Source organism: Schistocerca nitens, chromosome 6 (assembly GCF_023898315.1).
Source record: "Schistocerca nitens isolate TAMUIC-IGC-003100 chromosome 6, iqSchNite1.1, whole genome shotgun sequence".
Lineage (NCBI taxonomy): Eukaryota > Metazoa > Arthropoda > Insecta > Orthoptera > Acrididae > Schistocerca > Schistocerca nitens.
The window spans coordinates 658,412,995-658,428,268 of NC_064619.1; the positions used below are offsets into that span (position 1 = coordinate 658,412,995).

Sequence of the window (15,274 nt, forward strand, 5' to 3'; positions counted from 1 at the left end):
GCGTTGTTTCTCCAGTGCCGTGTGCAGTGCTACGTTACGTCGCCACCAACAGTGTTGCCAGAGTCACTCATTTGTGTTCCCGCTGTGGTGGTTCTTAGTTTTCGCTTTGGTCTCCGCATGTGTGTGTGTGGCTCTCATCTACGTTTTTTAATCAACCTTTTCTACTCATCTGTTTTTTTATTGTTTATTCACCTATTTTTACCATTCTCGTTTATGTATTCTTTTCTCATGTGCTTATGTTTTTTGTATCTCTCTTGGCTGAAGAGCGGCGTATTGTGCCACTGCCAACCCGCCCCATAATGGGGAGTGAAATAACAATAAAGGGAAAAAAAGCTTGGCGTCAGTTATCAGTGGGACTCATCAGCAGAAGCAGTATTTTCCTCAAGATGGCGACCAGTTGGATCGCCGAAATGCCGAATCGAATTGATGTTACGATCCGGCAGCCAACCCAAAGTGATTTTCATGAACAGAATTTTTTAAGCATTCACCCATCCCATGTTCCATACATAGATGGAATGGGAAAAAATTCTGTTGAAAATAGGACGTATCCTCTGCCATGCACTTCACTTTGGTCTGCATATTATTAGATGTAGATGTGTTAAAAGCATTAAGACCGCCGCTCGCAAAGAAGTTGCCAACATTAAGCGCTACCTGACCAGTTGAGCATGAATAATTTCTGCACGTGAAATTCATCTGTGTTTTAACAGACATGCTCTACATTTGACTGGTTTAAAGCATAAGTAACATCTTTCTGCCTTTGTAGTAATGCTCATAAATGAGTTCTACGTAGCAATTTATGTCTATTGCACAACACAGCAGGATTGATGTTCCAGGCCGGCACGCCAATGCCCACCATAGCGCTGAAGGTGGCGCGTCTGGCGTCTGAAGATTGCCCCTGCCTGAGAATTCAACAGCTGCTGGCTCCAGTCGACGTCGTCAGCGAGTAAGTCAGACTGTTGTGTTCGTTAAGTATACTGTCAGCTCATATACTAATATGCCACGACACTACACATATTGGCCAGCCATTGTGGCTGAGAGATTCTAGGCGCTTCAGTCCAGAACCGCGTGACTGCTACGGTCGCAGGTGCGAATCCTGCCTCCGTCTTGGATGTGTGTGATGTCCTTAGGTTGGTTAGGTTTAAGTAGTCCTAAGTAACTGATGACCTCCGATGTTAAGCCCATAGTGCTCAGAATCATTTGAGTACACATAATGTGACCATTAGACGCTGCGAATTAGCTGTAATGCTGTGAATTAATTTTTGGAAGGAAGGAGTTTGGTCGAGACATTTTATGCACTGCAGTCCTTTCCGTTGAGAAGTGTCCCAAGTGTCTGGTAGACACTATATTAAGGAGCATGTCAAAATGGACCTACTGAATAATATTCAATGGTTAAAGTTAAAAAAGTTGACAGGGCCAGTTGTATGGATCAACTTCCAAAGCACTGTGTTGTGTCGTATCAAGTTAGGAGACAAAATACTGCAGAGAGTTTTGCATTTTTATGCAGAGCGTTTAACTCTACGGACCTCTCGTGTGAATTAGGCTTTGCGTCGGAACCGTGTTTTTTGTTACAGACCATTGTGTTCCACACACAATCTTGAAAAGAAGTAACAACCATACCAGTTATACAGTGAGGCACCCAATGTGTGCGTCATTATTAATAAAAGTATCTTGCTTCTAACGGATACTTTTGTGCGTTGCCACGTTTTGTGCAAGTTACGTAGCGCTAAAATTTCCCGGACACCCGCGAGAAAGACTTATGTGGTAGCCCTTGTTTCCTGTCAACTAATTCCAATAATTGCTGAGGGTTACACAATTCTTGGTAAATTAGCATTAATCGCATTGCGAAGATTGACAACATTACAGAGAGGAAAAGCCGAAGATAGAGAACATTTCTTCTAGGAGTGCTAGTCGCGCAGGTTACGCAGACACACAAAATTGTGTGTCTGTGAAAGTTGCAAAGTAGGAGATGAGGTAGTGGCAGAAGTGAAGCTGTGAGGACGGCATAGTTGTGCACAGATGGCTCAGATGGTAGAGAACTTGCCCGCGAAGTGTTGAACTTCTGAGGAACTTGGCCAGAAATAAAAGTCGTAGGTGTGGGAGCTTCAGATGGCCAACGGTTTAGAAATAACAGCATTTTTGGAGTGGGTCGTGTGACCATAACCCATTTACGTTACCTCAGTTACCAGGCTGCGGGTGGCGCAGTGAAAAGAGTACAGAACGGTAACTCGAAGGTCGTGAAATCGAGTCTATAGGGGGGAGCATTTTATTTGCTACTTCTGAGTTATTCACATTGCAAATAAAACGAAATAATGCTCAATACATTTTAGCTGATATGATAAAACCCTATGTGGAAGAGAACAAATTTCTTCTGTTAACTGACTCGTGTGAAGAATGAACAAGTCCACAATTCCATGACGCGATTTTTCAAGATGAAGAAGGATTAAAGTAGCCCCCAGAAACACACCGCTAGTCAAAACTTGTGATCTACTTTTATCGTCAGCTAAATAATTTGATCAAAAAGATTCAAAATTTGTCTCGCTGAATGAGAAAAAGAAATCGCATCCTGAGAAGATTGCAACAAAATATATTTCGTTGAACATCACAAGTTATCTTCACCAATAACGGCAAAATGATGCGTTACGTGTGGTTTACTGTCAAACTGTGCGATGAGAGAGAACCCTTTATAAATGTAAACCAAATTTGTTTTGTACGGAATCTTTAAAACAACTATCCATATTAATATTGTGGTGTTTATAATGTGTACAAGATGCCGAGAAAATTACTGCTTACCCTGTTTTTACGATAAATATCACCCCAGTACTTGTAAATCATAAACTGTAAAATAAATTCTAAGACAAAAAAAGAAAACGAAAACAACGACGCACCACGAAAAAAAAAAAAAAAAAAAAAAAAAAGAGGTTCAAATGGCTCTGAGCACTATGGGACTTAACTTCTGAGGTCATCAGTCCCCTAGAACTTAGAACTACTGAAACATAAGTAACCTAAGGACATCACGCACATCCATGCCCGAGGCAGGATTCGAACCTGCTAACGTAGCGGTCGCGCGGTTCCAGACTGTAGCGCCTAGGACCGCTCCACCCTGGTCGGCGGAAGTATCCGAATTGGACGGAAATCAGTAAAGTTGATTTAATGTGGGAGCAAATAAATGAGTACAATTGCAGAAAAATTGGATCATTTATTCAAGAGAAGGAGTTTCACAAATTGATCAAGTCAATAACGCGCTGGTTCACCTCTGGTCCTTATGCCAGATGTTGTACGGCTTGACACTGATTCTGCCAAACTGTGACCAATTGGCGAGTTGAATCGTCAAAGTCCTGAGCTGGTTGGAGGGTCCTGCCCATAATGATCCAAATATTCTCACCTTGCTGGGCAAGGTATGGTTTGACACGCGCTAAGTCAAGCAGTAGCAACTCTCGAAGTGTATGGGCAGACATTATCTTGCTGAAATGTAAGCACAAAGCCCAGGATGGATTGTCAGGAGTGGCAACTAAACGGACCATAGAATATCGTCGGCGTACCGTTGTGCTGTACGGGTGCCACGGATGACAAATGAACAATCCTGTTATGGAAAGAAGCGGCATCCCAGACGCTCACTCCTGGTTGTCGGGCTGTGGGGTGGATGACAGTCAGGTTGATATCCATCGCTGTCTGGAGCGTCTCCAGACACGTCTTCGCAGGTCATCGAGGCTCATTTCGAAGCAGGACTCAAATAATCACTGAAGACCTTCTTCTCCAGTCAATAATGTTTCAGGCAGCCGACGTGTCTGGAGACGTTCCAGACAGCCGTAGGATACCAACCTGACTGTCGCCTGCCATTCAGCCCAACAATCAGGAGTGATGGTCTGGGAAGTCATTTCTTTTCATGGGGCGACGCCTTTGGTTATCAACCGTGGCACCCATAAGTAGACGATATTTTACCCCCCGTTTTATTGCCCTTCATGGCAAGCCGCCCAGGGCTTATATTTCAGCAAGAGTTTCTACTGCTTGCCTTTGTGCTTGCCGTATCCTACCTTGGCCAGCAAGGCCGCCGGATGTCTCCTCAATTGAGAACGTTTGGAGCATTGTGGGCAGGACTCTCCAACCAGCTAAGGATTTTGACGATCTAACGCGCCAGTTGGAAAGACTGTGCCATGATATCCCTCACAAGACCATCCAGCACCTTTATCAATCAACTCCAAGCCAAATAACTGTCTGCATAAGGCTCAGAGGTGGACCAACGAGTTATTGACTGGCTCAAGTTGTGAAGCACTTTCATTTGAAAAAATATCCACTTTTTTGAAAGTGTAATTATTTGCTTGCCATGTACATCACATCTGCTGACTTCTATCCCATTCAGACAGTTTCCTTGTGGTGCATCTTTTTTTGTTTTATAGTGTAATTGAAGTACCAAATTTCATTTATGAAATTCCTATGTATGCTTTACCCTCCCTTCCTCGAAATTTATTTATAATCAGAAATTTTCCTTTGCGTTTCTTGTTTGTCTTTTATAAAAATATTAATAAATTATTAATTAATAATATTAAATATATGCAAGATTATTTCGGTTTATTTACAGCGTAAGTAACGTAAAAATTGAGAGTAAAAAAACTGCTGCAAAGGGCCTCAAACCCACAACCTCTGAATTACCATTCTGTACTCTTTCCACTGCTCCAACCGTTACCTCGGAAGTAGGTTAATGTAGATGACTCATGCCTCACCCGGCTCACGACAAAATGCAGTTATTTTCGAAACCTTTGGCCAACTGGAGTTCCCACTTGTGCTAGCGTAAGCTGGTGCCAGCACATCATGCGGCATAGAAGTTGCGAGAAGATCAACACAGGCCAAAAACAGACTCGCAGGAAACGCGCTACCAACGCCCTCTCGGCCGCGGACCAGAGGGACAGTTAGTTCGAGTCTGTCGCACCAGTTTAGTTCGTGTCATCAGTCGCACCCCAGAGGGGATCGCAGTAGCAGTTAGCTCCACTGTATCGCCTCACGAGGTAGCCGCACAGTCCAAGGCACCTTGTCACAGTCTGGGCGGCTACCCCTGTCCGGGGTTCGAGTTCTCCCTCAGGCATGGGTGTGTGTGTTGTCCTTAGCATAAGTTAGATTAAGCAGTGCCGATGACCTCAGCAGCTTGGTCCCATAAGACGTCAGCACAAATTAAAAAAAAAAAAAAAAATGCTCCGCCGCTAACTCAGAGACAGGCAGCACATAACAATCGTAATTGTGAACATCTTTGTACTCCACTCGCAGTGAGGCTAACATGGACTATACAGCTATGCAGAAGAGCTTATACCACAACGTATATTGTAGTGGACTGACAAGGCAGCCAGTCCACAGTGACGGGTAGCCGAAAGGGCACACGTACACACACGCCGACTGGCGCGAAGTCTGGAACAGGATTCGTAATGAATGTGATAAAGAAAAGAACGTAGCTACTAGAACACTTACCTTTTATATCGTCCTTTGGTATACAGCATTCTTGATGATACAAGTGAGACTATCTTGAGATACATGCAATGGTACAAATGGCGCCTTGCTAGGTCGTAGCCATGGACTTAGCTGAAGGCTATTCTAACTCTCTCTCGGCAAATGAGAGAAAGGCTTCGTACGTGTAGTCGCTAGCAATGTCGTCCGTACAACCGGGGCGAGGGCTCGTACGTCTCTCGAGACCTGCCGTGTGGTGGCGCTCGGTCTGCGATCACTGACAGTGGCGACACGCGGGTCCGACATGTACTAATGGACCGCGGCCGATTTAAGCTACCACCTAGCAAGTGTGGTGTCTGGCGGTGACACCACATATATCTTGATCTATGTAAACTTTCCGATCTTATGAATAAAGAACCCAGTTAATCTATGCGTGCAGCTTGTGTTATAGAAAGAGGATAGTGGCCACCAAACAGAATCTTCTCCTTGCTTCCCATGGTACAGCTCTACAGAGACAACTACATTCCTGGAAATGGAAAAAAGAACACATTGACACCGGTGTGTCAGACCCACCATACTTGCTCCGGACACTGCGAGAGGGCTGTACAAGCAATGATCACACGCACGGCACAGCGGACACACCAGGAACCGCGGTGTTGGCCGTCGAATGGCGCTAGTTGCGCAGCATTTGTGCACCGCCGCCGTCAGTGTCAGCCAGTTTGCCGTGGCATACGGAGCTCCATCGCAGTCTTTAACACTGGTAGCATGCCGCGACAGCGTGGACGTGAACCGTATGTGCAGTGCACGGACTGAGCGAGGGCGTATAGTGGGCATGCGGGAGGCCGGGTGGACGTACCGCCGAATTGCTCAACACGTGGGGCGTGAGGTCTCCACAGTACATCGATGTTGTCGCCAGTGGTCGGCGGAAGGTGGACGTGCCCGTCGACCTGGGACCGGACAGCAGCGACGCACGGATGCACGCCAAGACCGTAGGATCCTACGCAGTGCCGTAGGGGACCGCACCGCCACTTCCCAGCAAATTAGGGACACTGTTGCTCCTGGGGTATCGGCGAGGACCATTCGCAACCGTCTCCATGAAGCTGGGCTACGGTCCCGCACACCGTTAGGCCGTCTTCCGCTCACGCCCCAACATCGTGCAGCCCGCCTCCAGTGGTGTCGCGACAGGCGTGAATGGAGGGACGAATGGAGACGTGTCGTCTTCAGCGATGAGAGTCGCTTCTGCCTTGGTGCCAATGATGGTCGTATGCGTGTTTGGCGCCGAGCAGGTGAGCGCCACAATCAGGACTGCATACGACCGAGGCACACAGGGCCAACACCCGGCATCATGGTGTGGGGAGCGATCTCCTACACTGGCCGTACACCACTGGTGATCGTCGAGGGGACACTGAATAGTGCACGGTACATCCAAACCGTCATCGAACCCATCGTTCTACCATTCCTAGACCGGCAAGGGAACTTGCTGTTCCAACAGGACAATGCACATCCGCATGTATCCCGTGCCACCCAACGTGCTCTAGAAGGTGTAAGTCAACTACCCTGGCCAGCAAGATCTCCGGATCTGTCCCCCATTGAGCATGTTTGGGACTGGATGAAGCGTCGTCTCACGCGGTCTGCACGTCCAGCACGAACCCTGGTCCAACTGAGGCGCCAGGTGGAAATGGCATGGCAAGCCGTTCCACAGGACTACATCCAGCATCTCTACGATCGTCTCCATGGGAGAATAGCAGCCTGCATTGCTGCGAAAGGTGGATATACACTGTACTAGTGCCGACATTGTGCATGCTCTGTTGCCTGTGTCTATGTGCCTGTGGTTCTGTCAGTGTGATCATGTGATGTATCTGACCCCAGGAATGTGTCAATAAAGTTTCCCCTTCCTGGGACAATGAATTCACGGTGTTCTTATTTCAATTTCCAGGAGTGTAGATGACATAAAATCACTTCCGTCACTTTGGTTTCTGTCCAAGTCCTGTATACACTATAAAATCGGCGATGACGAGTAGGTTGGGTCCCCTTGTAAGTTCCACGGGGAGGGACCTAGTGCGTATACCTACTGGTCAGTCGGGGCCTCAAACTGGCGATTGCTACTGGCAGGTCCCTGTGACGACATCATCCAGCACAGCCTCATAGTCCTGGTAGGCCTGCAAGACTAAGAACTGTTTCATTACAAAAATGTCCAGCAGATGCAGTCGGCTGCGCCACACTTGTTGTGCATATGCGCCACCATTGGTCACACATCCTAAAACACCGCTGCCAATGTCGGTGTGGAAATTTGCCTTGCCGCTTGCTGCGCTGGTCAATACGGTACAGCTGAGTTCGCTGTTTCAGCTACATTGCTTCAGCCTTGCTCAGGTGTTTCACAAGGGGAGGCCGCCAATTGTGAAATTCAGATTCGATTCATACTGCGCATAATAAAAGCTCATGGCCAAATGTGTAATGTGGCAAAGCACCAAGATGCACTTCTCAGCCGTTGTCGGGAAAATGACAGTTAAAAGTAGCCGTTGCGGTGAAATACTCTCTACGATTAATAATTTTCTACAGCGTCATGGCGCCCGCATCTCGTGGTCGTGCGGTAGCGTTCTCGCTTCCCACGCCCGGGTTCCCGGGTTCGATTCCCGGCGGGGTCAGGGATTTTCTCTGCCTCGTGATGGCTGGGTGTTGTGTGATGTCCTTAGGTTAGTTAGGTTTAAGTAGTTCTAAGTTCTAGGGGACTGATGACCATAGATGTTAAGTCCCATAGTGCTCAGAGCCATTTGAACAGAGTCATGGCGCAGCGGTAAGCGCTCAGGTTCGTAATCCGAAGGTCGCCGGATCGAATCTCGCGCCATGTAACTTTTTTTAATTACTAGTTTTTTGTAATATATATATATATATATATATATATATATATATATATATATATATATATATATATATATATATATATATATATAAACTATTAATGAATTGCTTATGCATCTTGGTGTCTTGGTGAAGGCGGATCGCTCTCCAATTGTACCGCTTCCATTTTTCCGTTTGTTTAAGTCGTTTGTCGTGGAAAAACTGGCGACTTCGAACGTCATTATGTTTTCCGCAAACAAAGTTGTATTTGACAAATGTTATTAATTGTCTTCATAATGTTAACCACGTACAGTTAACGGAAGACGTAGAAACGATATTCCGAAACGAATACGTATAGTGTAAGTCAAACGTTCGAATTAGAATAGAGACCCCACGAACACAAATTTGCTGTGGCAGGTGTGAAATATAAACTCCGTTACTCGCTCGTTACACTTGAAGGACAGATGTTGAATGGGCCGAAACGAGCCGCCGCATAACAGCGTAGTTGCCTGCTAACTTCGAAAGAAGGTAGATGTGGTCCCTAGCGCAACTTATAACATCGTCGAAAATCAGTGCGGACGTGAGAGCTTTGGTACACCCTGATAAACAAACGGAAAAATGGAGGCGGTACAATTGGATAGCGATCCGCCTTCACCAACGTGCATAAGCAATTCATTAATGTTTGAATTACAAAAAAGTAATAATAAAAAAAATTGCATGGCGCGAGATTCGATCCGGCGACCTTCGGATTACGAACCCGAGCGCTTACCGCTGCGCCACGACGCTGTAGAAAATTATTAATCGTAGAGAGTATTTCACCGCAACGGTTTCTTTTAACTGTCGATTTTCTCGATAACGGCTGAGAAGTGCGTCTTGGTGCTTTGCCACATTACACCTCTGGTCATGAGCTTTTATTATGCGCAGTATGAATCGAATCTGAATTTCACAATTGGCGGGCTCCCCTTGTCAGTGATGACATCCCGTACTCACCTGTTTTCAGCACTCGTTGAATACATCGCTCAGGCTCACACTACTGGTCGGTACACTACAATAGTGTGCTACTTGTCAGGAAGTGTGTGCAAAAAGTTTTTCAACGTTGTATGCACAGAAGCCTTAATGAACTAAAGCTTTTTATCGCTATAAAGCGTTTTATGGTATAATGCTGAGACACTGTTTGAAAACTAACTTAGTTTCCCTTTATTTTGCACGTAATAATTTCAGTGTCACTAAGTGTTGATACGTAAATGCTGTTTTCATTTTACGAATTAACATTTTTGAATAATTATTTCGGTTTTATCAATGAATAGTTGTTCTTATCGACTAAAATAAACAAATTTTTAGATAAAATATATTTCTTTTGCAAAAATATAATTTAAAACATATATAAAAATATAATTGCGTAGGCTTCCGCGGCCAGAGTCAGTCGACATAAGTTTTCTGGGTTTGGTACCGCGTCGTAATGTAAAAACTACTGCTGCTATAGAAAAGCCAACGTTTCGGCCACGATTGCAGCGGCCTTCTTCTGGGTCTAATGGTGCGTTCCAGCTACGCAGTGTCCTTTATATTTTGTTGTTAGTGTTCACTGCGCATGCCATTACGTCATAATTTTAAAAAGGTAGTTGGTTTATTGGTCACACTGGGGCACAGAGTATATCGTAAGCCTACACATACTGACAGGTATCTGCACGCCCAATCCTACCACCACCCAGCACACTAGAACTCTGTCATCGGCTCTTTGGCAATCCGTGCTCAGCCCCTAAGTGGTGCTCGAAACATCACACCTGAGCTTAAAAGGTTACGGACAACGTTTGTAGCCAATGGCTACAACCATAAGTCAATAAACACAGCCTTGTCGACCAACACAAGCAAGAAAGATAAGCAGGAAATAGACAAACTGCAGCCAACAGTACGCTTACCGTATGTGAAAAACGTCACTGACCGAATAGGCAAACACCTTCGCCGCGTTGGAGTGCGGCCTGTCTTCTATAGTGGTCGTAAGATCCAGGACGTGCTAGGCTCCACCAAGAGGGAGGGAATGAGGAAGAAACCACTGAAAGTAGCAGCAATATTTTGTTTTAGGCTCCTAATGGCCTTTCCCTGTTCCAGAACATCTAATATTTGGCTTAATTAAAATAGGGAGTCAAGCATTTCAACCCGGCCTCTGTGACCGAGCGGTTCTAGGCGCTTCACTTCGGAACCGCACAGCTGCTGCGGTCGCAGGTTCGAATCCTGCCTCGGGCATGGATGTGTGTGATCTCCTTAGGTTAGTTAGGTTTAAGTAGTTGCAAGTCTAGGGGACTGATGGCCTCAGATGTAAGTGCCATAGTGCTTAGAGCCATTTGAACCATCAAGCATTTCAAAACAAAGATGGACCATTTGTCTGCTATCAGATAAGGCGACAAGGATAACACAAAATGAGCTAACCGATAGCGACGTCTGATTGCTTCTGTATCAGTCACCTAAACGGTGAGAAAGTCCTGAACACGTGGATGCTATACTACAGTTTGTACTATTTCTTCTACAGGCTTTTAAGCACAGAAGAAAGTTTCAACAATACATCTCAGTTTGTTACTTCTTTTCAAGCTTGATGGACACTTAGTCCGAAAGTTTACAACCATGACACCTCAGTGAAACATCAAGCTTGTTTTGAAAAATACGAAACTTTACGAAGAAGTCCGATTTCCAATAGAAAATCTAATCATCTTACAGCATTTAAAACAGAAAAGAAACGGAGAGATATTTTAAAAAGATCGCTAGAAGCAATTACGTCTTTAGCTACACTAAATCTTCCATTCCGTGGGCACTTTGAGAGCATATTTTGGCAGAAAAAATGGAATTCTTCTGCAGCTGGTCAAAGTGTTATCTAAATATGAGGCTGTACCAATGGCACACCTGATCAAATCGTTCAAATGGCTCTGAGCACTATGGGACTTAACATCTATGGTAATCAGTCCCCTAGAACTTAGAACTACTTAAACCTAACTAACCTAAGGACATCACACAACACCCAGTCATCACGAGGCAGAGAAAATCCCTGACCCAGCCGGGAATCGAACCCGGGAACCCGGGCGTGGGAAGCGAGAACGCTACCGCACGACCACGAGCTGCGGACCACATCTGATCAGACTAAAACAGTCCACTCAGGAATAGTCGGGCAAAATATATACAAGTTATTTATCCCTCATTACACAAAATTAATGTATATCACTTATGCGAAAAATTTTTAAAGAAGTGTTTTTGAATGATATAAAAAATTCTATGTAGTTTTGTATCATCTTTGACAGCATGCCGGACATCTCGCTCACAGATCAAATCAGTGAATCATTCGTCACATGCACACACAAAACAAAAAAACAATAAAAGAAGTTATTTCTGTGTTATTTGCAGCAAACTGGGAAGAAAGTCGTTAGCATAAAGGAAGTTATTCAACAGGATGGTCTGGGTATAACAATGTGGCGAGGACAAGGATACGACAGTGCTTCTACGATGGGTGTAGTTCGACCAAGATACGTGAACGTAATCCTAAGGCATGTTTGTACCCAGTGCAAACCATTCAGTCTGTGCGGATTACATAACAGTTTCATTATGTGTAACTTTTTTTGGAATCTTATAAAGTATGCACGTGTTTTACTCAACTTCTACCCACAGACATTCATGTACACGATGGAGAGCTCGCTGCAAAGGTGTTAAAAATGTGTTTCAGTGGTTTAAGAAGGTTATCTGTGCCACTGAAGAACTGTCTGATTCTTCGGAAAGCATAGAAACCAGAAGAACTGCTCAACTCTGTTGTCTGCATTATTTGATTTCTCGGTTTTGTGTGTTTTTTCGTGTGTAGGGAAAACAGAAGAAGTCATCCATGTTCGAAAGTATTTACAAGTTCGGAATTTGCATTACTAAGATGAGAAGTGTTAAGACAAGAGAAATTATCTTCCTGATGAAGGACTTCGATGTAGAGAGGATACTTGTGACAAGATGGGGCATTCCTATGGAAACTATGGAAACATAGAAATATGAAGAAGAAGAAAATAATGCCTGGAGAGAAGGCTACAGACGAGGCGTTGATTTTGTGCCAGGAACTGAGAAGGTCAATGTTAAGAGCGCATCGACAGGTTTTCACAAGAAACCGATACACGCTACAAAACCATGGAGCGTATAGCAGATGTTTTTGCTGTTATACAGCCCAGAAATGTACTTAAAACCTCAGAAAAGCAACTTCCCACGATTGTAAAAAGTTTAGTTGACAATTAAGATGAGATTTCCAGAAGGCATCCTTGCAGGACTCTGTGCAGGCCAGTCCATTACGGGGATGTTATTGTCGTGTAACCACTCCGCCACAGGCCGTGCATTATGAACATGTGCTCGTTCGTGTTGAAAGATGAAATCACTATCCCCGAATTACTCTTCAACGGTGGGAAGCAAGAAGATGCTTAAAGCATCAATTTACGCCTGTGCTGTGATAGTGCGACGCAAAACAACAAGGGGTGCAAGCCCCCTCCATGAAAGACACGACCACACCATAACACCACCGCCTCCGAATTTTACTGTTGCCACTAGACACACTGGCAGATGACATTCACCGGGCATTCACCTTACCCACACCCTGCCATCGGATCGCCACACTGTGTACCGTGATTCGTCATTCCACACAACGTTTTTACGCTGTTCAGTAGTCCAACGTTTACGTTCCTTTCACCAAGCGAGGCGTCTTTTGGCGTTTACCGGTCTGATGTGTGGCTTTTGAGCAGCCACTCGACCATGAAATCCTTCTCACCTCCCGCCTAACTGTCATAGTACTTGCAGTGGATCCTGATGCAGTTTGGAATTCCTGTGTGATGGTCTGGATAGATGTCTGCCTATTACACATTACGACCCTCTTCAACTGTCGACGGTCTCTGTCAGTCGAGGTCGGCCTATACGCTTTTGTGGTACGTGTTCCTTCTCGTTTCCACTTCACAATCACATCGGAAATAGTGGTGCTAGGGATGTTTAGAAGAGTGGAAATCTCACGTACATATGTAAGACACAAGTGACACCCAATCACCTGACCACGTTCGAACTCCGTGAGTTCCGCGGAATGCCCCATTCTGCTCTCTCACGATGTCTGATGACTACTGAGGTACCTGGCAGCAGGTGGCAGCACAATGCACCTAATATGAAAAACGTATGTTTTTGTGGGTGTCCGCATACTTTTGATCAAATGATGTAATGGCAAGCAGTCGAAGTTCCAAAAAGAGAATCTCTTAAATTGCTCACCATTAAGATTCTTACATTTCGTAGTTGAATACGAATTTTCTGAATCTGCTCCCAATCTCATTTTGGCGTTAAGATTTTTCTTAGATCTGTGTGTGTGAGAGGTGTTTTTCAAAACTCTAACTGTTTAAGAAACATCTTAGGTCCACTACGAGCCTCTAGTTGGCTACCTTAGTCAGTCGAAAATAGTGTAGCTAAAGGTATCAATGTTGATTATACAGTTTCAAGATTTGCAGCAAAGAAGTTAGAATGAAGAGATTCACGTTGAAGTCATCTGTCACTAAGATGATAGTTGTTATTTGTGTTGCTCCATTAATAACCAGTCAAACTATGTTACTTACAAAAATGAGTGTTACTTATTTATCTCCATTCATAAAAACATTGCGTTTTGCTTACGTTACTATATACAGGTATGGTGAAGCGAAAGTCGCGCACTCGGGCTTCGCAGCGCGACTCCTCACATACCAGCGATAAAAAAATGTCTCTCACAAAATTTCGTCCGGTGAGTACATCCGGCAGAAAAAGGACGTTAAGGAGTGACATTCTGGCAACACTGTAACCACATGTATTGTAACTATCTCTGTCAGCACGTAATGGTTGTACTGTGAGGTTTTGGTTAGCGTGTAGGAGGTCGAGAGTTCGATACTGGGTTGGGGCGCATTTTTTTTTTGCTAAATTCATTCTGACATTTTATTTTGTAATATACACCATTTCTTAAGTCACACGTATCCTAAATTTACAACATTTTGTACCGCTAAACATAAGAAATACGTGGTTAGGCAAATAAGAAATAGACAGTTGAAACAAATGACCTGTCATAGAACAGAATAACTACAAAAACAATATTAGTTTCGAAATGCTAAAGGTGACAGCACAGTACAATAACACAACATCTATTTGTCATTTATACTGCACGTAATATGAGGGCTCAGACGTCGCACATTAGCAACTAGTGATAATAATAATAATGTACATATTAACGACCGCATGATCTTCACAACAGAATATGTTGTCCTCAGAACGACAGAAACTCAAAGCGACCTCCCCCGAGGCCAGACATTGTGCAGCTCGCCGGATCATACAGCTCTGGTCCCTTCTACCAAAGGTGCATGCACAGTAACAAGAGCAGCATGAACCCTACCAATTCTTCCACATTCTTCGGCGGAGTAGACTACATGTGCTCCTTCAGGTGTCCACACAGGAAGAAATCCAAGGGATTTAGGTCAGGTGAAAGCGGTGGCCATGCAACTGGACCTCCACGTCCGAGCCATTTCCCTGGAAATGTTCTGTCCAAATACTGTCGCACATTAATTCCAGGGTGTGAAGGTGCAACATATCCTCTGCCGAACATGTAGTGAAAAATCTTCCAGCGCATCAGGCAGACAGTTCGAGAGGAATCCATGATACCTTCGTGCAGTCAACCGGTCAGGCAATGTGTAGGGCCCAGCCACCTGTCGCCCAATATTCCGGCCCAGACTTTGATACCAAAGCGAACTCAGTATCCACGGTCGTGGGTGATGTGCGGGTTAACCTCACACCAGTGGTGGGCATTGTGCATATTGAAGACACCCTTACGAGTGAATGCTGGTTCATCTGACCAAATTACGGTGTTCATAAAGTCATCGCTGGCTTCCTGTTGTTGGAATCACACAGAATTGCATTCTCTGATGGCGTTGTGCAGGATGCAGATGTTTCGTGAAAGCATAATGATAGGGGTGCAACCCATGCTCGTGCAGCATGTTAACGACCGTGCTTT

The 15,274-nt window shown here is 44.8% G+C and overlaps 1 protein-coding gene across 4 annotated transcripts in view; it reads left to right on the forward strand.

The window, feature by feature from the left end:
• The window catches only part of LOC126263720 (venom dipeptidyl peptidase 4-like), a 358,865-nt gene that overhangs the window by 169,907 nt on the left and 173,684 nt on the right, over positions 1–15,274 (forward strand). For all 4 annotated transcript variants that reach the window (XM_049960872.1, XM_049960874.1, XM_049960871.1 and 1 more), the window contains one exon: positions 834–943. In XM_049960872.1, the coding sequence (XP_049816829.1) occupies positions 834–943 (110 nt within the window). The remainder of the gene's footprint in view (positions 1–833; positions 944–15,274) is intronic.